This window comes from Sinocyclocheilus grahami, unplaced genomic scaffold, assembly GCF_001515645.1.
Source record: "Sinocyclocheilus grahami isolate Dianchi unplaced genomic scaffold, SAMN03320097.WGS_v1.1 scaffold340.1, whole genome shotgun sequence".
Lineage (NCBI taxonomy): Eukaryota > Metazoa > Chordata > Actinopteri > Cypriniformes > Cyprinidae > Sinocyclocheilus > Sinocyclocheilus grahami.
The window spans coordinates 108,792-136,764 of NW_015505519.1; the positions used below are offsets into that span (position 1 = coordinate 108,792).

At 37.0% G+C, this 27,973-nt stretch overlaps 2 protein-coding genes across 6 annotated transcripts in view; both read left to right on the forward strand.

Annotated features, from left to right (window-relative positions):
• LOC107603056 (DNA helicase MCM9-like) overlaps positions 1 to 11,363 on the forward strand; it is a 22,991-nt gene extending 11,628 nt beyond the window's left edge. Inside the window, exons 3-12 of the mRNA XM_016295756.1 lie at positions 2,092 to 2,408; positions 3,595 to 3,676; positions 5,296 to 5,421; positions 5,552 to 5,671; positions 6,835 to 7,009; positions 7,106 to 7,308; positions 8,541 to 8,744; positions 8,821 to 8,903; positions 8,983 to 9,128; positions 9,983 to 11,363. Coding sequence (XP_016151242.1) covers positions 2,092 to 2,408; positions 3,595 to 3,676; positions 5,296 to 5,421; positions 5,552 to 5,671; positions 6,835 to 7,009; positions 7,106 to 7,308; positions 8,541 to 8,744; positions 8,821 to 8,903; positions 8,983 to 9,128; positions 9,983 to 11,276 — 2,750 coding nt within the window. The 3' untranslated portion in view covers positions 11,277 to 11,363. The remainder of the gene's footprint in view (positions 1 to 2,091; positions 2,409 to 3,594; positions 3,677 to 5,295; positions 5,422 to 5,551; positions 5,672 to 6,834; positions 7,010 to 7,105; positions 7,309 to 8,540; positions 8,745 to 8,820; positions 8,904 to 8,982; positions 9,129 to 9,982) is intronic.
• A 1,470-nt stretch (positions 11,364 to 12,833) lies between these two features.
• LOC107603087 (centrosomal protein of 85 kDa-like) overlaps positions 12,834 to 27,973 on the forward strand; it is an 89,593-nt gene continuing 74,453 nt past the window's right edge. For 2 of the 5 annotated variants that reach the window (XM_016295787.1, XM_016295789.1), the window contains exons 1-2: positions 19,228 to 19,626; positions 22,674 to 22,832. In XM_016295787.1, coding sequence (XP_016151273.1) covers positions 19,578 to 19,626; positions 22,674 to 22,832 — 208 coding nt within the window. In that variant the 5' untranslated portion in view covers positions 19,228 to 19,577. Of the gene's footprint in view, positions 12,901 to 19,226; positions 19,627 to 22,673; positions 22,833 to 27,973 lie in introns of those variants that run through there. The other 3 variants (XM_016295788.1, XM_016295792.1, XM_016295790.1) reach the window with 3 other exon arrangements.

Sequence of the window (27,973 nt, forward strand, 5' to 3'; positions counted from 1 at the left end):
GTGTGTGTCATCAAAGTACTGCGAGAGCTATAAGAGAGCGGACGTCTCCTTGTGCTTTCTCTCGCCTTACTTTGATGTCATACACCGATCGATCTTCAAGTCGCACACACTTCTTTACTCTCGCGTGTCACGTGACCGAGTGTATTGCAATACAATTGCAAATGCAATTAATCGTTCAGCCCTGATTGATAAACATCTTGAAATAGAGCAGCTACACCTCCACCTCTTCTAACAGTCCTGCAGACAATTATAAAAGTAAAGTTAGGATGGGCTGTTTCATTGAGGACTGTTGCACTGCAGCTGTCTTCTAGTCATGTTTCGTTTAGAAACTTAAAATCCTGGTTGTTTGTGGTTAAGTCATTGATCAGAAATGATTTATTTTTTAGTGAGCGAATGTTTAAAAATGCTAACTTGATGGCATTATTTTTGTCTCTACAGCAATCTTAGTTTGATGCATAATAGGCCGCAGATTACATGGGTCAGCCGTACGGCTTGAGAAGGCCTTAGACTTTCTGTCACGTGATAAAACCGAAATAGAGAAAGCTACAGTCACACTGGGTTCTCGCTCGTTCTGTAAACATTTGTGAGTGTTGCTGCTATCGTAGCGGGGACCCGACACATATCACTGAGAGCTGCTATCAGTTGTGTTTGGTTTTAGTTCATGCCAGCTCAGGCCCATTAAATAGTATTAACACTTCTTTTAATAATGCATTATTAAATTTAGGAATTAACATGAACTAAGATTAATAGATGGATTAGAAGTATTTTTGGTTACACTTTTTTTAAGGTGTCCTTTTTACAGTGTAAATATACATTTAAGTACTGAGTAATATTAATTAACTACATGTACTACTTACTATATGGATAGAGTTAGGATTAGGGTTTGGCTTAGGGTTACTTGCATGTAATTATGCATAATTTATTGTTATTACAATAGTAAGTACATGTAACGTGGAACAAGGACACCTTAAAATAAAGTGTTACTGTATTTTTCTTTGCTAGTTCACGTTAACTAATATAATTAATTAATCAATATTTAAAAACGGGACCTTATTGTAAAGTGTTACCAACATTATTTAACTCGTGTGTGTGTGTATATAGAGAAATGCATAAAAAATTTCTGTGTACATTTTTCAGTGATTATACAAGTACAAACTTTGAATACTGTTTGTGTTGCAGAAATTTAAATCAGAGATGCTGTTCCATTTAAAAAAATAAATAAATAGCTGATTCTAACGACGAAAATAATTCTCTCAGGAATTTTGTTTTGTGCTTTTAAAAAACTTTGTGTTCTTGTCTAATGAGGCAATATATTTGAGAAACACAATGGCCAAAATCCTTAAAATCAGTGCAGTTTTCACAAAGGTGCTTTTAATCAAAATCCTGATCATGAAAATCTCTTGAATATTCAGTGTTTTGCCCAGCCCTAATCCGCTTATCTAAAAACAGCAGACTGACATAGAAGGCAAGAGTGTGAAGGTTGTTTTAGATGACGTGTAGGCTTGTGTTTGATCCCTGAGGTATGTGGGATGGTCGTATTGCATTGTGGCGAAGCCAAGTGCTTTTCTCTCACGTCCTGCAGGAGATGATTGCCGTCACCTGTAATTACACGCTCTTCATCTATAGCCCTGCAGATGTGACTCATCCGAATAAACAGACTTTACTGAAACCCACTTTCTCCATAGCCACTGCAGTCGGTGTCTGTGGTTAGAGGGGAAAGAAGAAGTGAATGCAGTTTTATTGCCTAAGAAACTTTGACGTTTTTGATTCTTCTTTCTTTTATGTTTTTCTATGATGCAACCATGCCGGGCCAGGTCATATTCAAATATTGAACACGCTCTGAGTTGATTCATTATGCAAGACAGTGCAAGAGACTGTAACTCTGCTTTTGAACTTTTAATGAATGAACATGCAGCGCTATCTAGCAGTAGGAGACAGAATTTCTCAAATAGGAGCCCTAGAATGCTGTGGTGGAATAACACTGACACCTGGTGGTTAATTTGAAATAGTCAACAAAAAAGTCAACATTTGCTCACCCTCATGCTGTTCCAATTCAATATATGATTTTCTTTCATTACTACATGTTTTTAGGTTTACCTATGTGTCCCGAGCTGACCAGAGATCACATTCCTAAAGCTAGAGACGTGGGCCACTTCCTGTCCGTCACGGGCACGGTCATCCGCACCAGTGTGACTAAAGTGCTGGAGTATGAGAAAGACTACATGTGCAATAAATGCAGGCACGTGTTCTCCGTGCAGGCCTCTTTTGAGCAGTTTTACACCTTCACTCCACCCACCAGCTGCCCCAATGAGGAGGGATGTAATTGTTTCAAATTCACCTGCCTGTCAGGAAGTGACGCCCCTCCGGCCGCCTGCAAGGACTACCAGGAGATCAAAATCCAAGAGCAGGTGAGATGTTGTTTATTCATGTGCAGTCACCCTGGAGCAACCTGGTGCTAAAGAAATAGTTCAGTTCAGCTTTCTTCCCAGATGGGGTTTGGCAGATGACAACTTTGAAACTTCCATAGTGTTTTTGTGTGTTTTGTGCATCAGACATTCAACCAACGGTCTGTGGGCGTGATGTCCATGGCTGAGACTTTATGCCATGGGTTTCAAACAAAAAAAAGGACATCATAATGAAAATTATATTAAATAAAATATATAAATTACAATTATTTAAAGGGGTCACCGGATGCAACATGCACTTTTACAAGTTGTTTGAACTGAAATGTGTGTTAGCAGTGGGTGTACACAACCACCCTATAATGATAAAGATCCCCCCAGTGTTTTTCCCCCCCTTTCTCAAATCGAGCCGATCTCAGATGCCTGTCTGTGTGACGTCACACAGACCCAGGCCCTCCCACGATAGTTGATTGACAGTGCCGTCTTAGCTGTCCGCCATTGTGTCGATTCCGGTGCAGGGGAAGACAAGAATGTCTCCGATTAAGCGATTGAGGTGTTTTGTTATTGGATGTAATAATGAACATAGCAGTCGTCATTTACTCCTGACATCTGAGCCGCTGAAGACACACAGGATTAACGTTACTTTCGTCTTTGAAGGGAATGCGCCGATCCCCAATCTGCCTAAATGTGTTTATGTTCGCATGAATCATTCGTGATCCAGCTTCATCTACAGAAGAAGTATAAAGGTTTTTTATGAATCTTTGCAAATCGTCTTTCCTAATATGTGCTAGTTAGCAAGTTTCGCAGGCTGAAGTTTACAATCTGCTCATCACCCCAGAAAAGAGAGGGGCGGGGTCAGCAGAGCTCATTAGCATTTAAAGCAACATGGACTAAAACAGCTTGCTGAAAACAGAGCTGATTTTGACAGAGTAAAAAGGGTGTTTTTTTTAAACTACCATTGAGACATTTTAACCAAAGTATGTTATAGACCTTTCATTAAGACCCTAAAGAATCATATCAACTTGTGGAAAATGGGCATCTGATGACCCCTTTAAAATAAAATAATATTGTAATAGCATTTAATTATATTTTATAAAATATAATTAAAATAAAACTAAACTAATTTTAAGTAAAATAATATGTAAATGTAATGTAAAAGCATCTACAAAAAAAACAACTACTTCACCAACAGGTACAGAAACTGTCAGTGGGCAGTATCCCTCGATCTATGCTCATCATCCTGGAGGACGATCTTGTGGACAGCTGCAAATCAGGTAAATGCTGTACAGTCTGTATTTTATACATATATTTACTGGCTTAAATAATTTGACAGTGCAGGACTGGTATCTGCACACCGTTAAAGTCTGCGTGAACCGGAAGTTGCTGCTGACTTTATTTCAGTGTAGTGACGTATTTCCAGCTGAAATTGAATATTGAATAGAGGGCGTAGTTTTATTTTTGCGCTCCTCCTCTCTGTCTCTCACTCATAGCAACCTAACGGTTGGAGGGGTGTGTTTAAGGATATTCTGCCCAAGCTGTCAAACTGACGTCATCAGAGATGGAATGCCATTCCAGAGTGGAAGCAAATGTTCAGATTTTGATAAAAGATTACCAAGACAAAAAAAAAAGTTTTTCAGCAGATTAACTTGCACGGATTAATTGTTCACATCAAGACTAGCAAAAGAGGACACAACTAGACATCAGTGGTTAAGTTGTATTTACAACACTGTTCCAGAACAGTTCAAACCAAATATTCAGATGTGTGTAGCGCATTTTTACGGAGGACAAGGACTGTTTCCTGAGAGAGTAGACTACAATGTCGGTGTTCTGACAAATAATGCTGACTCACAGCCTGTAAGTACGTTTTCATATTTAAAGGATTTGCCACTGACGATTCAAACGCGAGTTTTGAGCAGTGTAGAGCAGTGCTAGTTGTTTGTCGTTTCTCCGATCACAAATGCAGATATGGTTTTATGTTTACGTGGCGCGATGCAACGCGTAAAAAGACAGTATAAGTCATTATAATCAGTAATTATGTCCCCACTGGATGCAACAAATGCCTCGTTTATAATGGCTTTTAATGTTTTTGTCTCGTCGCTCCGGCCGGACAGGGCATTATCACAGTATGGTAAGGGGCGTAACATTTCCGTCACATGCTTGAGGTATTCGGCCAATCACAACACACTGGATAGCTGGCCAATCAGAGCACACCTCGCTTTTCCGAACGATGAGCTTTGTACAAATCGACGCATTTCAGAAAGGCGGGGCATAGAGGAGAAACAATAATGTGCAGTATGTGGAAAATAATGTGTTGTTTTAACCTTAAACCGCATAAACATTTTTTATTACACCAAATACACAAAATAATGTTCTTTTTTAGCAACGTCATATAACCCCTTTAATACCATGTCTTCTCTATTGCTATACAAACTCAATTATAATCCCTGTAGAGGAAATTCAGTTAATTTGGTGCATGAAACAATGTTGTAATCTGTTGCCAGTGGTGTTTTCTAAGACTATCACTGTTAGGCTACTATTGCTCATAGGGTTATTGGGTTAGGGATTTGAACAAATCCATAACGGCAAGTATTAAACTTTGGCATGTAACTCATTCTGTATCGTTTGTGTTGTGAACATGAATAATACCTCAATCATGTGGCTTTTTGAGCAAAAGTGTTTTATTACTTTTCTAAACAGTCAAATGCATGATTTTCTCATTGATGTTAGAAAAAGTGTGGGGGGGGGGGAGAGAACCACCTAGTAATGGCCTAGAACACCCTAGCAGCCAATCATAAAGTAAAACAGCTCATGGGATTCAGTGTGGGTTTATGAATCATAAAATATGTCTGTCTTATTCTTTCTTTCGGTCTCTCTTTCTCTTGACATTCTGAAGGCAGGAATGAGATCTTGATGAGCCTTTGCCCTCAGGTGTTCGGCATGTACGTTGTCAAGCTGGCTGTTGCTATGGTTTTGGCAGGTGGGGTACAGAGAATAGATGTGTCTGGAACCAAGGTGAGAGGTATGCGTTCAGGTTCCACATAATGGGCAGTCTGACATTTAGACTTATCGTGATACAAAGTTCAGAGGTGTGCTTGAAAAGTGTATTGCTCTTGTGAATAGTTCTGACTCAAAGCATGCGTTCTGTTTAGGAGAGTCTCATCTGTTGCTCGTGGGCGATCCAGGCACTGGGAAGTCACAGTTTCTGAAGTACGCGGCTAAGATTACACCACGCTCTGTGCTTACTGCAGGAATCGGATCTACTAATGCAGGTTCCACGCGTTCTTCTGAACCTCACATCACCTTCTCATTAACGTTCACAATCAGCGCTCTAGGGGAAAGTTCTTAATTGCATAACAGTATACTTTGCTTAAAGGGGTAGTTCACTAAAAATGAAAATGGTCATCATTTACTCACCCTCATGTTGTTCCAAACCTGTATGAGTTTCTTTCTTCTGTTGTTTTTTCACTACTATGGAAGTCAATGGCTTCCAGCAAATGTTGGCTACCAACATTGCTCAAAACTTCTTTCATTTTCATCATAAGAAAGAAACTCATATAGGTTTGAATCAACATGAGGGTGAGTAAATGATGACAGAATTTTCATTTTTGAACTGTGGTATTTATACTGTGAACAACAGTATGCAGAATTTCTGTATGCACATTCAAGATGTGCAGTATACAACCAGAGCTAATATACTTTTATAAATAAGTTTAAATTATTACATTAAATCAAACAAGTGTGATGGTAAAGACATTTATAATATTACAGAAGCTTTCTATTTCAAGTAAATGTTATTTTGAACTTTCTGTTCATCAAAGACTCATGAAAAAATTAACATGGTTTCCACAAAAACAATTATAATAAGAATACATTTTTGTTGAACACCAAATCAGCGTATTAGAATGATTTCTGAAAAATCATGTGAAGACTGGAGACAATCACTGAAGACTGGAGCTGCTGAAAATTCAGCATTGCATCACAGGAATAAATTGCATTTTAAAATATATTAAAGTAAATATAGCTGTTTTCAATTGCAATTATATTTCACATATTTTAGTGTATTTTTGATTAAATAAATGAAGCCTTGGTGGGCATAAACTTTTTTTTTTTTAATATTTAAAAAATTGTACCTACTCAACTTAGTGGTAGAGTATTTATGTAAGTTAATATAAATAGTATAATTCTTCCTACTCAAACTCCTAATATTTGTGAAGAAATAAAAGCTAAATAGAGCCAGAACTAAACTTTGTGTAGTACTGAGGTGGTGTGCCGTGTCTGATGTTTTTTTTTTTTGTCCACATCCTTTGAAGTTAAATATTGTTGTATACTTCAGATTGCTGCATGCACATACTAGACACTATCCACTTCTACTGTTCAATGAGCATTTAGTGCTGTTGCATCATTGTTTGTATCATTGTGAAATGCTGGTCAGGTCTGACAGTGGCGGCTGTTAAGGACTCTGGACAGTGGCATCTGGAAGCAGGAGCCCTCGTTCTCTCTGATGGAGGTCTGTGCTGCATTGATGAATTCAACAGCATCAAAGAACATGACCGCACCAGCATCCACGAGGCCATGGAGCAACAAACCATCAGCGTGGCCAAAGCCGGGTGAGTGCTGGGGGAAATAATGTCTTCTTTCATTTTTTTTAATTAACCAAATGCTTGTGAGCATCACATTAAATGTCACATGTTCCTCTTTTTTAGAATGGTGTGCAAACTGGACACAAGGACCACCATCCTGGCAGCTACAAACCCAAAGGGGCAGTATGACCCTAATGTCTCAGTTTCTGTGAACGTGGCCCTCGCCAGCCCCCTCCTGAGCCGCTTTGACCTCGTACTGGTTCTGCTAGATACTAAAAACCCAGAATGGGACAAAATAATCTCCTCCTTTATCCTGCAGAATAAAGGTTTGTCCCAAAGAAGAATCTTTTGTTTTGTGATATCAGGGTTTTTCAAAGTAGGTGCATGTTATATTATTTTACATTTAAATTACATTACATTACATTATATTATATTATTTTGTGTTATACTATGAAGGGCAAAAGAGGAAATAAATTATGAAATCTGAATATATATTTGGTCCAGAGAAAAATATTTTGTTTTGTAATATCAGGGGTTTTCAAAGTAGGTGCATATTATGTGAAATCTGAATACATTTAGTCATTTAGCAGATGCTTTTATCCAAAGCGACTTACAAATGAGGACTAAATATATATATATATAGATATATATAGATATTATATGTAAATTTATATAAAGATTTGTCCCAGAGAGGAATCTTTTGTTTTGTAATATCAGGGGTTTTCATTATATTATATTATATTATATTATATTATATTATATTATATTTTGAAGGTTGAAAGAACAAATAAATATGTGAAATCTGAATATATATTTGGACATCCTGAATATAAAGTTATAATTCTAAACATATAAACATAATTCCAAATATATAGTTAGAACTATATATTTGTATGCAAAATTTACATTTTCAGGCTTATAACCATATATTTGGATTTACATAGCATTTTATGTACTTATTTATATAATTGTATAAAATATTTTGTAATTATATTATTTATTAAAAGTAATATATTATATATTATTTTGCATAATATTCTTTGTAGAAATTCAAATATTTCCAATATAATATGTTACACATATCTATGATAATAATTTTTTGGGCCTGCATTTCTAGGCCATCCCTACAAAATTTCCTTTTTTTCCCCCCTTCATTTGAATCATGTCCTGGTCCATGAATATATTTTTTGGCACATTTTTAACTATACCTGGCTCATATAGTGCAGGTTTTTGTTGTACATGACATAAAAAAGATGTAGTTTGTGAGGTGTCATCTGATGTGTTATTGGATCAGACCCCATCCAGCTTGACTGCTGCTTCCTGCTTCCCTCATGGGATTTGTTGCTTGTTCAGTCTTCGTTATTTTCCCAAGTGATGCCACTTTGATAGGAAAACTTGTCCCCTCGAGGGCTGGTTCACCCCTCATTTGGCTGAGAAACTCTTTGATACCGACTAGAAGTTAATGATGAAGCCTTGCCATTTGTTGAATATTTATAAAATATTCATCTTAACATCTCTCCTTTTCTCTCGACTCTCTTCTCTCGTGTTTTTCCCACAGGAGCGCCGAGTGAGTCTTCATGTTTATGGAGTATGGAGAAGATGAGGGCCTATTTCTGCCTGATCAAGACTCTTAAGCCTTGTATAACACAGGAAGCAAACACCATCCTGAGCCGCTACTATCAGCTTCAGAGACAGAGCGACAGCCGTAACGCCTCCCGTACAACCATCCGTATGCTGGAGAGTCTCAGCCGCCTCGCCGAGGGTCAGATGCTCACATGCAGCATAATATCTGACGCTCATCTCATCAGAGTTGATGCTCATCTCTCTTTGTGTTTCAGCTCATGCCAGGCTGATGTTCAGAGAGACAGTGACAGTAGAGGACGCTGTTGTTGTGGTGTCTGTTATGGAGTGCTCCATGCAGGTTTGTTTATTACTACTTCATCCGGAAGCTATATTCAATTGTTGAGGACTGGATAAGCATATTTTTATGTTTGCCTCAGGGAGGCGCTCTACTTGGAAATGTGAATGCTCTACACACCTCTTTCCCTGACGACCCCTGTGAACAGTATAAAACACAGTGTGAGATTGTGCTTGAGAGGCTGGGATTGACTGATATCCTACAGAAAGAACTTCAAAGACTTTCAAGGTAAAACGGAAATGATCAATTTAAAATACAATTTTATTTAATTTGTACTATAAATAAAAAGTATTATCAAATACAAAAGAGAATTGTATTAATATGTAATATTCATGATAAAATATGTATGTTTAAATACAAAATAGTATTTAATATAATATAAATTATACTTATTATTTCGATTAATATGTAGTAAATATAAATATATTATAATAGTAAAATTAAGTTAATTTAATTTGTATTCATTTTAAATATAATAATAATAATAATAATAATAATAATAATAAATATTTGATAGTAATAATACTATATATATATATATATATATATATATATATATATATAATTTTACCAGTTAGTATTATTAGTTTTCGTTTTAAAATACAGTTTTATTTGTATATGTATTTAATTAGTAATATGAATCAAACATCAAAAATAAAATGTATTATGTAATTTTGTAACCTGGTTTTAATATATTCACTTCTATTAATAGTAAAATATAAAATGTCATTATTAAAATATGTATATATACATTTTAATATGGAAACCCATTTCTGCCACTGAATAAAGTTTTTTTTCCTCGCAACTGGGAGTTTACATCTCGCAATTCTGACTTTTTCTCACAATTGCAAGTTTATATCTCGAAATTCTGACTTTATAACTTGCAATTTCAAGTGTATATCTATAGTTTGTATCATGCAATTGTCAGAATTGTGAGATAAAAAGCAATGACCTTTTTTATTTTTTTATTCAGTGGCGGAAACGGGCTTCCATATTTTACAGCACATAACTTGCCTAAAATTCATCTGAGCCCTTTAAAGATCTGAGATTCTCCTTAGAACATCTTTTGTGCTCGACTTTAGGCTAAATAGCCGAAGACCGGACTCCCCTAAAGGGACCGAACCACGTAGTAACCACACCAGCGAGTGTCCAACTGGTCAGAATCACAGTAATGGTGAAGTGACCACTGATTCAGACCCCAGCCTGTACTGGTTCCACTCCTTATCCAGCTCTGTCGTTCACACCTCCCCCATCGTTACCTCCACACAGAATGCCACCACCACACTGGGCGGCACGGCGGTGTTACCTAGCAACAGCCATTCCATACGCCGCAAGGGTTCTGCGTGGGAGAAGGAGGTGGATCCATCCGTGGTTGAGGCCGTTGTGGAAAAGGGCTCCAAAAAGCTCAGAGCCAAACGGTTGAAAGAGATGAAAGCATCCCTCCTGCTGAGCGAGGAACAAGTTTTAGGAGAGACAGGCGACGATTTAGAGGAGATATTCTCCCACAGTACACCCAAAACGGGGAAGAAACCCTCAAAAAGAAAAAACACAACCATTAGTCCTGACATCAGAGCCGAGAGCGAGGATTTACGCAGCAAACTCACAAACTTCACATTCAAGCCCAGAGAGAGAATGATTCATGCCGATCAGTCGGTTGCGAAAGCGAGTGCTAAAGTGGCGGTGCATGAGGGAGCGAATTCTACCGCACCTCAGATGCCAGAAACACGGCCCGAAAGTGGGAATCGGTCAAGCTCACGTCGTCCAGCAGAGGGCAGCAGAGCTAATGAGAAACCCCGGCTAGGAACTAACAATAAAACCAAAGACTTTTCCTCTCTGGTCTTGAATGATGTGAGCACAGCTCAGAAAGGGATGTCTGAGGACACTGAACATCAACAACAGCTGCTGTCCAGACTCAACAGCCACTCTCCAGGTGAGAATAATGGCAACACTAATAAACACCCACAATCCCCACCAAGGACAGACCACCCAAATGTGAAGGTGGCCAGTTCAACTCTGGCTAAACTTTCTAGATTCTCTTTTACGGCCTCATCTGAGGAAAACACTGGTGATAAAACAGTCCCAGCTACAAACGGCAGTACAAACAAAGTGCCAGCAAACCCGGTTTCTGAAGACCAGGAGAACACAAGCACACAGACCAGGAAAAATATAACCACAGATGCGAAGGCCACCACAATGCAGACGGGCAACATGAGGACAAAGCCCTCCGACAGACAGGAAGAAGCCGGAGAGAACACTACAAAGAAGAGGAGATGTTTTGAGTTGGGCTCCGGAGGCCCCGCAGGACTCCTCAAAGGTTTTTCACTGTTCAGCTCATCTGTCATAGACGATGAAGATCTAGATGCTGACTGGATCTGATGCAACAGGAGACGTTTGTCATGTGTATTAGCAGTATATGTATTTTTTGTGTTTATTTGTTCATTTAAATGCAGTGTGATGTGTTTTAATGGCTGAACAGATTCTGATGTCACAGTAAAAAGAATCTATTTGCACTTTTGTTTTCGTTTAGTAAATATCAGTTACATTTTTATGTCTGGTTTTGTTTTCTCAGTAACTCAGTTTATATAGTTACATTCATATGTATTTACCCCTTGCAGTTTTTTACATGCAAGGTTACATACCCCTCAGTTTATTTATTTTTTTTAAGTTGTTTGAGTTATGTTCGTTTTTAAATGTTTTTATGGAAGCCCGTTTCCGCCACTGAATAAAAAATAAAAAAGGTAGTTGCGACTTTTTTTTTTCATAATTTTATCTCATAATTTTTACATCTCGCAATTCTGAGAATTGCGGGTCTGTTTTTTTTTCCCCCTCAGATTTGCGTGATATAAACTTGCAATTGCAAGTTATAAAGCCAAAGTTACGAGATATAAAGTTGCGCCACATAAACTCACAATTCTGACTTTTTTTGCAGAATTTTGAGATATAAACTTAGTTATAAGTCCAATTCTGGGGGAAAAAGACTGATATTTTTCAGAATTGCGAGTTTTTACATTTGCATGTTAAAATTGTCAAAATTGTGTAAAATCGTAATTGTGAGAAAACCCCCCTCAGAATTGCGTGTTTATATCACGCAATTTTGGACTTTTTTTTGCAATTACAATTTTTACATCTCCCAATTCTGACTTTTTTTTTCTCAGAATTGCATGATATAAACGTGCAATTATGAGAAAAGAGTCAGAAATACAAGTTTAAATCTTACAATTCTGACTTTATAACTCATAATTGTGAGTTTGTCACAATTCTGAGAAAAAAGGTCAAAATTTGGAGATTTTAATACGCAAGTGAGAGAAAAAAAATTCTTTATTGGGAGATAAAAAGTAGCAATGACTTTTTTATCTTTATTTAGTGGGCGGAAATGGGCTTCAACTAGGCGCTAAAAATCTAATGGATTTTGAACACCATAAGATTGAGTAAATGATGTAGAATTGTCATTTTTGTGCAAACTATTCAAGGTATACATGCTTTCAAGCTTTCATTTAGTGCACGATAATTCACTTTGTGAGGCAAATGTTCTGCGAGAGAATCAAAGTCTGCTCTAGTTCCACAAACACTTCATAAAGGTCCCTCTGACCTAGACCGGTATTGATCTTTGACTATGGTTTCTAGCGTGGCTGTTGAGACCGGACGCCTCCTGCTGTGATATGTTTAACAAGAGTCCCACTAGAGTGCCTCTGGAAAACTACAAAGTCATAAGTCCTGACCTTTGGATTTCAAACAGAAGCTGATGGGCATCAAACAAAGACCAACAGTTTTTATTTTGATTTTGATTCCACCCAGGAACCAAATGATTGTGAGTTGATTGATCGTTTTAATGACACTTGAAAGCAAGTCATTTTGCCACATCTATTCAAAAGTGTCTGTGATGCGTTCAATGTGATCTCATTGGCCGACAGAGTTCCCCACAAGGTAACATATGCTTAGCAAACACCACTTCCTCCCGCTACTTCTGCATAATGTGCATTTCCCATGTCGACCAACAACTGTAAGTTTTGCATTTGTACAACTATATTTTTCGTTTTAATCGAACTGTTTGTAAGTTTCTACTTTCCAGGCCAAGTAATATGGGGCATTGCTATTTGTGTTGGCACTTGAACTGATTTAAATTTGAAAATAGGCTTTGAGACTCTTAGTAATGAATGCGGTTGACCTTTCATGCTGCACATTTGAAGACAAAGATCATATTATAGGAATGAGAATTCAAGAATCATGTTATTCAGAATATGTGATTGGTTGACGCATATTTTTCTATTGAATTCTGGTTAATATGTGTATTTTTAAGAAGCAAAGACCTTTGTTTAGAGCGTCCAGGTATTGTAAGCAGGAAGTCGAATATATGAAGCAAATATATTTTAAATATGAAATGTATAGTACACCAAATACTGGCCAGTCATACTTTGGCCTGGTACTGTTTCTATGGACAGCATATGCATGTGCAGGTCCACTGTGTTTAAATGCAGCTGCTGGTTTCCTGGCAGCGAGACAGGAAGTGGGGGGCTGGGTGCAGTCTGCACTAGTCCGATAACATGCACAAAAACACTGATTCTTGTTGCCCTGTTTTGTACGTCCCACTCGCTCCAAACCTCAGGGAATTATTAATGTGGTTCTCTCCCAAACCAGCCCCCAATCCGTGGCAAAATACAGGAGTGAAGTTGTCAATGTCAACACTGGTGGCGTGGTGAACAGGTCTCTCAGTCCTCTTGAGAGGAAATGTGTTGTTTGGGTCGAGTAGCAACAGCCTTCATTCATCTTCAAGAGGGTCCAAACACCTTTGTTCTGTAAAAACACGATCACTGGTTAGAAAAATGAGATTGCTGTTTATGGAAAATATTGTAGAAATGTTATCTCACTCTGCGCCAGTGTTGATTTTAATCGGTGGCAATTGATTCTGTAATATTGTATTGTTTCAAGTACAACATATTTCCACAAATGCTACTGGCATGGACATGAAAATTTTTTTAATGCTTGGTAGTTGTCAGAGCATTGTTGTGTGGTTCCTAAGGTGTTCTGGGTGGTTGGTAGGTTTTTACTTACCAACGCAAGTCAAAAAGGTCCACCTTCAAATCTCTGATATTTTGCGTTCTAGAATATTCGGGTCCCACTTTCAGTGTTTTTTTTTAAATCAGGTCACTCGTGCAAAATTGACACTGCAAAGGTGACACAGAGACACTTCTGAAGTGGCTTTTAGGTGTCTTTACACAGACTGATTAATACTGCTCAGAGGTGGCATGAATGCATTTACACAGCAAAGATAACCATATGAGAGCAGGCATAATTTAGTCTGGCTTTTATGCGACATTATGTCTTTACACAGAATTTTAAGCAGGCACAGAGCAGCCTTAACTCAGCTGTGTAAAATGCCTTTAGGAAAGTAATAGCACACCTCTCCTCAATAAGTTGCATGAGCTAAGTTATCATTTATGTCTGTAGCAAAACAGCCTGGGAGAAGTTATGTGCTGAAGTTTGATGAGCAGTATTTTGGCACTATCACACACCATGGCTGTTCACAAATGGAGTGTGAGCGCTCTTTGTGTTATGAAGGGTAGCTGCTCTGTGTGTAGAGTGAGTGGGCCAGAACTGTGGCTCAGAGCTTCTGTTGTTGTGGAGACAGGCCTCAGTGTCATCCAGTACCAAGACTCCTGCTCGGTGTCTTTGTTCACTTCCTCAATACGGTTTCCATATACACAGGTGGCCGTTTAGCAAGACCCAGCATGTAGCAGAAGCCTTTTTCAAAGTGTAGTCTTGGCCTCAATGAACACTGTCATTATTTACTCACTCCTTTGTCGTTCCAAACTTGTATGACTTTCTCTCATCCATAGAGCACAAAAGAAGGATTTTGCAGAATAGTACTGGTTGCTGGTTTCTACAGTGGCCCAGTAGTGCACGACACAACGAAATATCCACAACACAATGAAATTGCCACAACATATAGGGCTAATATCGTTGTGTTGTGGTTTGTTTTTGTTGTGTTGCGACTTGTTTCCATTGTGTTGCAGCTCATTTCATTGTGCTGTGGCTTGTTTACATTGTGTTGTGCTAATTTACGTTGTGTTGTGACTTGTTTCCATTGTGTTGTGCTAATTTATGCTGTGTTGTGACTTGTTTCCACTGTGTTGCGCAGCATGTAGCAGAAGCCTTTTTCAAAGTGTAGTCTTGGCCTCAATGAACACTGTCATTATTTACTCACTCCTTTGTCGTTCCAAACTTGTATGACTTTCTCTCATCCATAGAGCACAAAAGAAGGATTTTGCAGAATAGTACTGGTTGCTGGTTTCTACAGTGGCCCAGTAGTGCACGACACAACGAAATATCCACAACACAATGAAATTGCCACAACATATAGGGCTAATATCGTTGTGTTGTGGTTTGTTTTTGTTGTGTTGCGACTTGTTTCCATTGTGTTGCAGCTCATTTCATTGTGCTGTGGCTTGTTTACATTGTGTTGTGCTAATTTACGTTGTGTTGTGACTTGTTTCCGTTGTGTTGTGCTAATTTATGCTGTGTTGTGACTTGTTTCCACTGTGTTGCGGCTAGGCCTGTCACAATAACAACTTTTTGTTGTGCGATATATTGCCCCAGAAATAATTGCGATAAGCAATATTATTGTCATTTTAAAGACCATTTTATGCCACTGAATATATAATCATAATGTAACAGCATAATAATGCAAGAAGGCCTACACACTTCCAAATGACACCCAATTTTCATTTTTAAGAATATTTAGATCATGGAAATTAAGTATCAAAATATTAGATACCTTAAAAAACCTGAATAAATAGTAAATAAACATTTTCTAACAAAAAGTGCAAAGTAACAAGAAGAAAAAAAAGAAAAATGTGCAAGGCTGGCAAGAGCATAAACAAGACCATATCTGCAGATAAAGCTTTTTTTTGTTAAATAATTTTTTTAATTTGAATTAGCACCTCATGACTACACCACGTTATGTACGAGAAGCTGCAAAAGACACAGGCACAAGTGGAATGTACAAAACATGGTGCCATTAATTTTTAAGTAAATATAATTGGCGATATATTGCGTCACTAAAAATTATTGAGGTCATGTACATATATTGCGCGATAAGTCAATATATTGATTATTGCGACAGGCCTAGTTGCGGCTTGTTTCCATTGTGTTGTGCTAATTTTGTTGTGTTGTGGCTTGTTTCCGTTGTGTTGTGACTTGTTTCTGCTGTGTTGTGCTAATTTGCGTTGTGACTTGTTTCCGCTGTGTTGCGGCTTGTTTCCACTGTGTTGTGCTAATTTTGTTGTGTTGCTGCTTGTTTCCGTTGTGTTGTGCTAATTTGCGTTGTGTTGTGACTTGTTTCCGCTGTGTTGCGGCTTGTTTCCACTGTGTTGTGCTAATTTTGTTGTGTTGCTGCTTGTTTCCGTTGTGTTGTGGAGATTTCGTTGGGTTCTGCACTACTGGGCCAACGTAGATTTCCACACAAGTGCAGTGAAATTGGGTTGAAGCTTTCAAGCTTCAAAAAGATGTGCTGCGGAACTTGGAATTGGATCTTTTCAATGAATCGGTTGATCCAGTTCACAATCTAAAAGATTTGTTCACGACTCAGACTTATTTTTATTTTATTTTATTTTAATCATGCAAGGTCAAATGAACTACATTCCTAATATTTTTGTATATAAAAAAGCCCTAATTAATGCTTTTATGTGCTTTTTGAAGCTCCAGTTCCCAATTAATGTAATTGTGTGGAAATAAGTGAACAGTACTTATTCTTCAGAAAGTATTCTTCAGAAATTAAGTCTTCAGAATTTTGTCTTCCACATTCATAAAGGTTTAGAACAACATGAGGGTGAGTATATAATATAGTATATACATTTAAGGTGAACTATTCCTTTAAGAAACATTACATTTTAAATGAAGTGCAGGTCTGGTGCAGTCCTTTCCTGTGCTGACAGAACTGATTTGTCAAATTGGCGACATGGAACTGTATGCATAATAAATCTGATGAATAGGCCCTGAGGACAGGAGCTTATGCAACTATCGTGGTGGTATGCCCTGGGTAAAGCTTTTTGAAATGAATTTGAGCCTGGTCCTTGTATCATTTTATATAGTATTAATCTAGTTATCAAAGGCTTATCATAATGGCTCATCACAATGGTTTGCACCTTGAAAAACATTGTTTTTATTGAATGTATCTTGCTTTTGTATTTGTTTCCTATCATTAAATAACTCCAGCCCCAAATAAATTTTGTCCAGAAAAAAAAAAGTATAAAGAATAGTAAAAACTTTTAAAAGCACTACTAGTATTTTTTCGTCAGAGAAGCTGTTGGATTTGAAATTGTCAGTGTTGTCAGAATGGGGTAATTGCAGTTGAATGCATGTTCATAATTGTGAGATTATGCGCAATTGCACCAGGATAATACAGTTATTATGCAGTCCTGTTTTTTCTCGCCTGCCTGAGGCTGATTTTTTTTTTCTGTTGATATAGACCCAATTAAGCAGACAGCTGACCGTTGTTTGTCTTCCTTTTCTGTTGTGTGCAGTTTGACATGCTTTGATTAAATTGTGTACAAAACACATCTCAAATTTTAGTTATTGCATGTGTTGAGGTACCTTGATGTAAATACACGTTGCAATTGTTTCCGCAGCAGTCGTGATAATTGTAGGTGTTATGCCATGTATTATGCAATGTGGATATTGTGAAAAATCAGAGCAGCGATCCTTATGTTTTGTACATTCGTATGTTGCACAAGAGACAAAAGCAGGGTTTCCTGCAGTCTTAAACAGCACATGAAAAACTCTCAATTAGTTCTCCTGTGAGACTCTTGTAAACTGAAGGTCTCAGTGTAATGAGACAGCAGGGTAAATAGAGGAATGTTGAGAAAGGAATGGCCCATTTGGGCAGCTTGGACAATCACCCTGTCTGTCAAACAGGTGTGGAGTGGAAACGGTCTCAAACACCCTGAAATATATATAGTTCTGCTGTGTTTCCCTGTGAAAGAATGTGCCGTCTGAATAGGGGTGAGTGTGTTTGTTGATTTGAACCATGGGTACATTTAATTTTATCCCCTCAAGACCTTGGCAACAAATACCAGTCTATATTAGTGTATAGCATTTTATAGTAACTTTAAATCATTAAAAACATAATATTTAAAAGATCCATTAAAATGATCAGTTTTAAATAAGAGTATTGATATTTGAAAATAAACTTTACATCATATTAATAACAATTGTATTTGCTTGTATAAGTATATATAAATAAGTATTTGCTTATGTTTATATATATCACCTCCATTCATACTGTATGGGAGATCGGGGCTAGTTATTGTCTCACTTTTTTTAGTCCAGTACTTTATATTTCATGTTCATAAGTCAGTTTAACATATACATGCATATACATTTAAGTCTTTAAGAAAAAAAAACTTCACTAATACATTACATTATAAAAGTTACGATATTTAAAAGATCCATTAAAATGATCAGTTTTAAATAAGAGTATTGATATTTGAAAATAAACTTTACATCATATTAATAACAATTGTATTTGCTTGTATAAGTATATATAAATAAGTATTTGCTTATGTTTATGTATATCACCTCCATTCATACTGTATGGGAGATCGGGGCTAGTTATTGTCTCACTTTTTAGTCCAGTACTTTATATTTCATGTTCATAAGTCAGTTTAACATATACATGCATATACATTTAAGTCTTTAAGAAAAAAAAACTTCACTAATACATTACATTATAAAAGTTACATTAAATGAGACACAATGGGAGCCTGCCTTAAAAAGCCTATTGTAGAATTTTAAGCAAAATTAATTTTCAATTTGGAACCACAATTCAAAAAAGAAAGAAAGAAAGGTACAAAAAAGAATGCAGAGGCATCCAACCATTATTTTGGCCAACAAATAGTAATAAATAAATATACGAAAGTTTAGAACTACTTGCTCTGGGGAGAGGTGTATATATATATATATATATTTTTGTATTATAAAAGGTCATAAGTTATAAAAAAATAAGTATATATCATAAATAAATCATTTCAGATAACTTTTTTTCTTTTATTTATCTATTTAAAAATATTGGTTTTATTTTCAACTGTACAGTTTGTTTTTTTTCCTGGCAATTCAGTTTAAAAAAAAATCTATTTTATTTCAAATGTACAAACTGTACAATTGAAAACAAAATGTTTTGTGAGTGCTGGCGCGTTTGAAAATGTTCAGACTTATTTCAGAGGAATTCTTGGCCATTAAAGGGTTAAGACACTTTTCACCCGTGTGACAACTAGCCCCGGTCTTTTCTTCATATACTTACAGTAGAGAGTGTGGCTTTGAGTGGGAGGAGCCAGTGTCGCTCGCTCTCGGACTGTGATTGCGTTTCTCCGCGGATCTCTGGAGGGAGCTGCAGGCAGTGAGATGATCACATCCTCGCGATGCAGCTGCCAGCGAGTCATACAGCGAATGCTAGTTCATAACTCCGGTTCAAATCTGCGACATACGCGCCAGCCTTGCAGGACTACCGTGTAGCGACATCTAAACGCGTTGATTTCAGATTGTATCCGCAGGTTCTTCCAGTAATTGCTGGCTATGGAACGTGGTTTCACTTAAATCCCCCCCCCCCCCCTCTTAGTGGGCTCGCGCATTTTATCTCGGCTCGTTGTGTCGGGTCTATCGGTTCAGTGTGTGAAACCGAGCGCCATGTGGGCCAGGAACGATTTTGAGGACGGATTCGACGCTTATAAGATAGGTAAGAGCCCAGCGCTTGTGTAATGACACACTGTAAGCCAGATATGCTCATAGGAACAGCCATATTTGATCGCGTGTAACGGAGCGTGTATTGTTCCGCGCTCTCAGGCTGTGATATATTAGATACGCAATGTTGCGTTAATGAGCGTTGTGATGTTATTGAATTGTGAGGGTTTGACAGCATCACTCGTGTCACCTTCAGCTTTGTCTTTGAGTCAGATATGGACACAAGTGTTCTGTCTCTTTAATAGGGGGGTCTTTTTAATATATGCAGTGCTGTGGCACACAGATGGCATATTATAGGCCTATATGTGTATATATATATATATATATATACACAGTGGTGTGAAAAGGTGTTGGCCCCCTTTCTGATTTCTTATTTTTTTTTGCATGTTTGTCACACTTAAATGCTTCAGATCATCAAACAAATTTAAAATATTAGTAAACAATAACACAAGATGCAGTTGTGCTTTGGTCTACTTCACTTTGTCAGGCAGGTCCTATTTAAGAGATGTCTTGATTGCGAACAGGTGTGGCAGTAATCAGGCCTGGGTGTGGCTAGAGAAATTGAACTCAGGTGTGATAAACCACAGTTTTAACAGGGGGGCAAACACTTCTTCACACAGGGCCATGTAGTTTTGGATTTTGTTTTCCTTTAATAATAAAAACCTTCATTTAAAAACTGCATGTTGTGTTCACTTGTGTTATCTTTAACTAATGTTTAAATTTGTTTGATGATCTGAAACATTAAAGTGGGACAAACATGCAAAAAAATAAGAAATCAGGAAGGGGGCCAAGACTTTTTCACACCACTGTATATATATAGAGAGAGAGGTATACAATGTTTTCCCCTAAAATAAACAAACACTATTTTTGGTTTTCTAAAGCAAAGTATTAACTTACTTATCTAGAATATTTATTTTGTTTGAGGTTTGTAGCTACTATTAATGTTAGATGTATAAAAAAAAAAATATATATATATATATTTTTAAGTTTATTTAATTATTTATAAATATTGCATTACAATATATATATATATCCATTTTGTGATTTACATAATTGTATTTTTTCTCTCAAATATTGAAGAATAAATTGCGTACGTGTGTCTTTATTCCAATCTTTCTTATACTTTCTTTTTTATTTTTCTTAATTTTTTTAAACAAATTATACAGTAGTGACAGTAAAATCCAAACAAACACGTGTTCAGTATTTAGTGGCTTGTGTTTTTACACTTTGTGTGTTTGAAAGTTGTCTAAATATTGAACAGTGATGCAACAAATTCTGACTAGTCTCTCTGCCAGTGTTTTTAATAATTCATATCATGTTGCATAACTGTTGGTGGTCTAGAAGTTGCTGGAGCCTCATCAACAACAAGCCCTGTGTTTACCCGGGATATTTACAGATCTGCTACTCTGTCACGATGGCTAATGTGGATCACTTTCATATGAATTGGAATGAACTTGAGGTTTTTCCACCCAGGAATTATGGAGACCTAATTTTGGTTCTGACCTTGGTGATTTCAGCTGGAGCTTGGCTTCTTCTGGTCTTGAACTCTTGTAGGTTTGAGATTCATATAAAGCATCTGAAGTATTTTTTGTTTTTCTGTTTATTGCTGTTTCAGGGTTAGCAGATGTATGGCACAAAAAAAATGCGTGTGTTAGGAGTATAGAATTTGCTGACTACCCGAAAGGAAAAGGATGATGTTTATACTTTCCACAGTTTTAATAACAAGTTAATGATCAGCTCAAAAAATATATCTGTTGTAGTTTTTCATCACAACGTTGAATTATAAATAATTATTTTCTCCACTATTTGGAAGCAAATCAAAATGTTCAGAGATGTTGGCAAGAGAGTTTATATATTCCACTTTTTTCCTGCCAGGCATTACGGGGGACAGCCTAAATGGTGGTGTCTAAACGGATTGCACCTCAGAATAGATTAGGCCAGCAGAAATTGGGGACGAGCCCTCTAGGGCAAATCTGACCATTTGGTTCACTGAACTTCTCCTTGTTTTAATGGTTTAGTAGTTTTTGGCCCCAAAAATGTTAGAGGTGATGTTTGTATATGTATAATTCTAATATTTTTCTAAACCACATTAAAAAGTTTAGTTTAGTTTGTGTTTACTGTTCAAAAGTTTGAGGTCCGTAAGATTTGTAAAGGTTTTTAAAAGAAGTCTTAGCCTAATCATTTGTTTTACAGTAAAAACGCCAATATTGTGAAATATTGTTTTGTATTGTATTTTAATATATCTTATAATGTAATTTATTCCTGTGATGTTAAAGCTGAATTTTCAGCAGCCATTGCTCCAGTAATATAACATTCTAATTTGATAATTTTGTGTTTAAGAAACATCTCTTATTATTATTAATGTTGAAAACGGTATTCTTTAATGAATAATAGGTTCAAAAGAACAGCATTTATTTGAAATGGAAATCTTTTGTAACATTACAAATGTCTGAACTGCCACTTTAGATCAATTTAATGTGTCCGTGCAAAATAAAAGTATTAATTTATTTTAAAAGTAAATAAATAAATAAAATTGTACTTACACCAGGCATCTTAATGGCAGTGTGTGTATATATATATATATATGTGTGTGTGTGTATAAAACACTAAAACAAAACTATTGATTTTAATATATTATCTATTAATAATCAAACAAATATTAACAATATTAATTTGAGTCAAGCTCAAAAACCTTAAGTACATAATTTAACTTTTTTTTCAGATTTCCATGACATTTGGTTTACTTGGGAGTTCTTAAAATTTTTATTTATTTTTGATTCTGAATAAGAACCGGTTGTTGATTCTCAACCATATGTTTGTTCACATTCATCTCATTTCATTGACATTATGTGTTTGTAATGTCTGTCTGAGATTTGCAGCCCTCGGAGTTGCTTTTTTAGTGTCCGGTTGCACTTCTGTGTCGTTTTTGAATGCTCACTTAACTAAACAACTTTCATTGTGAATAAACAAAGTAGTTTACATGCTGATACAGTTTGAAATCATGTGTTTGTTGGACATGACATCCCTCTGTTTGTCTCCTAGGTTTGAGCACGTCCTCTCCTGGATGGGTCCCTGGCTGCGACTCGGCATGGCAAGCTTCCTCTTCCGCCGCTGGCATTAGCAGCCGCGGGCGCCGTCACAGCGTTGCCTCGGACAGTGGCGATACGGGCATCGGAACCTCGTGTTCTGACAGCGTAGAAGGTACGAGACGTTTATGAACAAACCACATGTGGCTCGGCTGACCAGCTTTAATCTGTTTTGTGAGGTGTGAAACGTGTTATTGATCGGCTGTTTGTAATTCATGCCTGGTTTTCGCAGTCACACATTTTCTAGCAAGCTCATTACAAAATCAGCCCGAAGTCATGACCCATCTCTTCATGCTTCACTTTAGTCAGACAAAACCTCAAACAGGATCGGCTCTAGTTTCACCGTGACCAACAAATATTTTTGAGAAGTTACCCTGAGCCAGCAGATTGTAAAAGCCTCTAGAAATAGGTCACGCTTCAATGTCTCTTAAATATATATAGGCCAATGAGTGCAATGGCTTATGGGTAGAGATTATAAGATGATGAGTAACGTTAAATCCGTTCACTTTCTGACAGAATCACTCTGATTCTGTCAGAAAATGATGCCATGATGCATGTGTACTGGTGCCTCAAGCTGATCCTTCACTTTTTTTAATTAATTTTATTTTTTATTTTTATTTTATTTAACATGTTAGACAGTATAGGAATTATAAGGCCAACCATATGCATAATTTTCTCTAAATTATTCTAAACCAAGAGTTTAGTGACTGATATGGATGCCTGCATTTGGAACGAAACAAAAGTGAGAGCATTATAGACTATATTTAAAATGTACTCTTTTATTTTATTATATTTTACACTGTAGTTTATTATTTTGATGGCAAAGCTGAATATTAGTGCAAGAGAAGAGAATGAGGGGAAAGCCTTTTTTCTGTCCAGGAATTTGTTATTTTGTCTTTGCAATGAGAAATGATAGTTTGATTTTTACTGACATTAGTATTAATGTTAGTCTAGGTAAAGCACTGTAAGATTTCATCAAAGATAAAAATGTTATTAGACTATTTAGTTGTAAAATTGTCAGTCTTGGATTGGGTATTCAAACGTCTCGCCAATTGTGTGTGTAATAAATCTTAGCCTGGAGTTTTGGCAGTAACCTAAATGGGATGTACCCAGGGCTGGATTGGTAATCGGGCATACCGGGCATTTTCCCAGTGGGCCGACGCACCTAAGGGGCCGACAGAATGTTTTTTTGTTGAAACCATCACGCATGGACAGCGAGCAGCCAGTGGCCCATTGGTTTGTCTCCTGTATTGACAGCGTAAACATCCAATCACAATGCGCTATAGATGGAGCGATGAAGTATTTTGCTCCGCCTATATAAAGATCACATCACCCCAACTTCTTCCTCGTCGGCTTTTCCCACGTTTTCACATGAGATTTATCAAGAACAGACTTGCTCTGCAGTGAGTGATGCTGGCCAAAGAGCAAGGCAGGAGGAGAAGAAGAGAGTAGTTGAATTGGTAAAGTGCTTGATAGGGACTCGCAACGAAGGCAGGAATCTAACCTATCCCAATGTGTGTGCGCGGCTGCGCGCCATGAGTGTATGCGTAAACACTTTTTAATAAAACGTAAATTCGTCCCCCGCGATTTTTTTAGCCAAGTCAAGTCAAGTGTGTTCATAGAGGTTTCCATGGGCTAATGCGAATAAAGCTAGATTTAAATAAAAAAAGACATGATATTGTCGGACCTGACATTTTATTCTTATCCAAAACAAGATGTGATATAAGTGGAAATAAAAAGCTTTTGTAACATTATACATATACCATTCAAAAGCTTGGAGTCAGTATTTTTATTTTATTTTTTATTTTATTTAAATTTTTTTGGGAAATGATAGAACTTAATAGTTTTATTTAGCAAGGATGCTTTAAATTGATCAAAAGCGACGATAAAGACATTTATAATGTTACAAAAAAAATTATATTTCAGATAAATGCTGTTCTTCTGAACTTTCTATTAATTATTTAAAGAAACCTGAAAAATTCTACTCAGCTGTTTTCAACAATAATAATAATAATAATAATAATAATAAATGTTTTTTGAGCAGCAAATCAGAATATTTGAATGATTTAATGAGGATCATGTGACTGGAGTAATGATGCTAAAAATTCAGCTTTGAAATCGCAGGAATAAATTACATTTTAAAATATATTCTAATAGAAACAGTTATTTTAAATAGTAAAAATATTTCATTATATTACTGCTTTTGCTGTATTTTGGATCAAATAAATGCAGGCTTGGTGAGCAGAAGAGAATTATTTAAAAGACATTAAAAATCTTACTGTTCAAAAACTTTTGACTGGTATAGTGTATATATATATGAATATGAACGTGGTTTGGCGCAGCTCGTCAGTGAACAACAGCTCTGTGTAGTAAATGCTGCTCAATGTGAAAGCCCGCAGGTGATGGAGATTTACCGCTGATTACAGAACCGGCTTTTCTGACAAGATGCGCGTTAAATATCGCATGCAATTTATCGTGCAGCCCTAGACTAAAGGCTATTTGGGTTTTAGTTGTAATGGTGATTAAAGGATGATTGTCAGAACAAGCACACCAGTTTGTATCTGCCTATATTTCTTCCATAGGAACTCTGATATGGTCATACATATTTCAGTGTATATAACTACCAACAGCTTAGCAGCTATTATCAGCAAGGTCAGTACATTTGCTGTAGAACGCTTCATGCATTATGCAGGAGAATTCAGGCAGTTCTTTTACAATTACGTTCACAACAAACTCATGGAATACATTTACAAACACAAATTGAATGTCACTTAAGTTGAGCAGTAGTGGTCGACCGATATTGTTTTTTTTGACAGCCGATGCAGATGCCGACATCTTGGAAAGCAGGATGGCCGATGGCCGATATAAAACCAATATCATTTTATTTATTTTAATTAATATTTAAGAGTTTGAAATCATTTGAATATGGATAAAAAAATGTGTTAAACATACTTATACTTTAGATGACAAAGTATTTTTCACAAATAAATATTTAATAAAAAAGTAAACACTGTAACCAACAGGGCACTCAGGAAGTTTGTGTGCATTGGGAATCATATTTTTTAAAATAAAGCCAAGGTAACAGCACGCAGTGGAAATGACATGAATATGGCGGTGGGCAAATGCATAAAGCGCAGCATAATTTGAAATTATGAGTTTAAAGTTAGTCGATCGCGCGTCTCCAGTGAAGCTGAACTCTCCACCTATCCACATTCAATTGGCACGGACCAACAGTCAGTTTGCAAGGTTTGTGAAATTAGATGTTCATTAGTCATTCAAAGATTTGTTTAAATAATATAAATGTGTATTTGCTGAATGCTGATGGCAAACAAGAAAGTATTATAATGTTTGCCTTTCTATTACTAATAATATAAAAGCAATCGTTATAATACCTTTTGTATAAATTTTTATTCCTTTGTTTAACCGTTCTATCTGATTATTAGACAGACTTCTATCCGTATTAGACTGAACTGTTACGACAACAGCGAACAAGAGGGAGAATGTAAGCGCCGTCTTCTCAGGCGCAGCCGCTCTCAGTACCGTCAAAATTAAAGTCCCACCTCGAAAGCATCGGCCAAACAGGAAAACTTATCGGCTAATGCCGATATTTGAAAAATGCCAAATATTGACCGATATATCGGCCTTGGCGATATATCGGTCGACCACTATTTAGCAGCACTAATAAGCTTTATTTACTAGATGCTGGTTGTCAGCAGTGTTGGGGGTAATTACTTTTTTTTATATATTTAGAAGGAAAGTTAGGCTACTTTTTCATATGAGTAACGCCACTTTTGGCGCTTTTCCACTGCGTGGTGTGACTCGGCTCGGTTTGCGTTTCCACTGCAGTTTAGTACCGCTTTAGAGTGGGCGGGATTATTCACATGTGGTTATAGTTGCGCCGCCTCTACTGCTGCGACACCTGAAAAAAATTTTCATTCCGCGTCGCCCCATCAAGCTCTCGCTGGATCCCCTCCTCTGCTGTCAACGAGAGGAACGTCTGTACTTCCTCAACAGACAACGAAACAGCCACTTTTTGGTTGTTAAAAAAGGTGCGCTCGTTCAAAACAATTGCGTTCGATCCTTCGCTGGCTGTGCTGATTTAAATCTAGCGGTTCTGTTGTGTTTGTGGCGCAAGTTCAGTGACACAGGTAGTGATGATTCTCTCTGGCCAATCCGTGATCAGCAGAGTTTACACGTCACGTTTTGGTAACGGTACGGTTCACTTGGAACCTCAACCGAGGTGGTACTAAAAAAAGTACCAGGTACTGTACCCAGTGGAAAACCCCCCAAAAGTGAACCGTACCGAGCTGTACCGTGCCGTACCATGCAGTGGAAAAGCGCCATTTGTTTCCCATGTATTGACTGACAGCTCTTGTGTTGCCATGTTGAGAGAAATCGGGAGTAAGTGCAGAAGCGTTGTGTGTGCTGTGTGAACCTGTTTCTGTAGTTCTAGACTAAATATGAACATGCATTTACTCTCACTGCACAAAAAAAGATTCTGTATTCCTCAAAATCAGTAAAAACAGTCAAATGCAAACTCAGAATATTACACAAACCTGCAATAGTTAAATATGTTAAATAACACAGATATAATTTGTATTTAATCACATTTTATTAACCAATATCTTTGCTACTGATTTTCGATGATCCAATTCAACCATACTAATGAGCAAAAATGACACATTTGTGTTTCATTTTTGTTCTTTCTGAATAGTGTTGAACTTTCTTCTCCTGCATCATATTCTTCATGCAATTTGTTTGAGCAGCGCCCTCTACTGTACAGATGTGAATTTACATTTCCTTCAGCCTGAGGCAAATTCATATCACTTTTGGTGTGAAAGGGCTTTTACATTTGAAACAGAAAAACTTTTTTTTATTAAAAATAGACAAGCAAACCCTGCCCAGATTAAAAAAGTTACTCAAACGCAACGGAACGCATTACTAACGTAATTAGTTACTTTTTTTAGGGAGTAACGCAATATTGTAATAAACTGAGAAATTCCAAAAGGGTCCTCGCACCTTGGTGCTCGGGCCCTAATTAGGGCTGCATGATATATCATTTCAGCATCGATATCGTGATGTGCACATCCGCAATATTCACATCGTGGGATGTGCGATGTTTAGTATACTGATCGTTATATTTATACTAATTGTTTTCTTTAAACACACCGGACGTGACATGAGCCACGCCACAACAGCTAAAGTCTGTCTACACTGGACGCGAAAAGCGACAATTGCAAATCATTTGAACTTTGT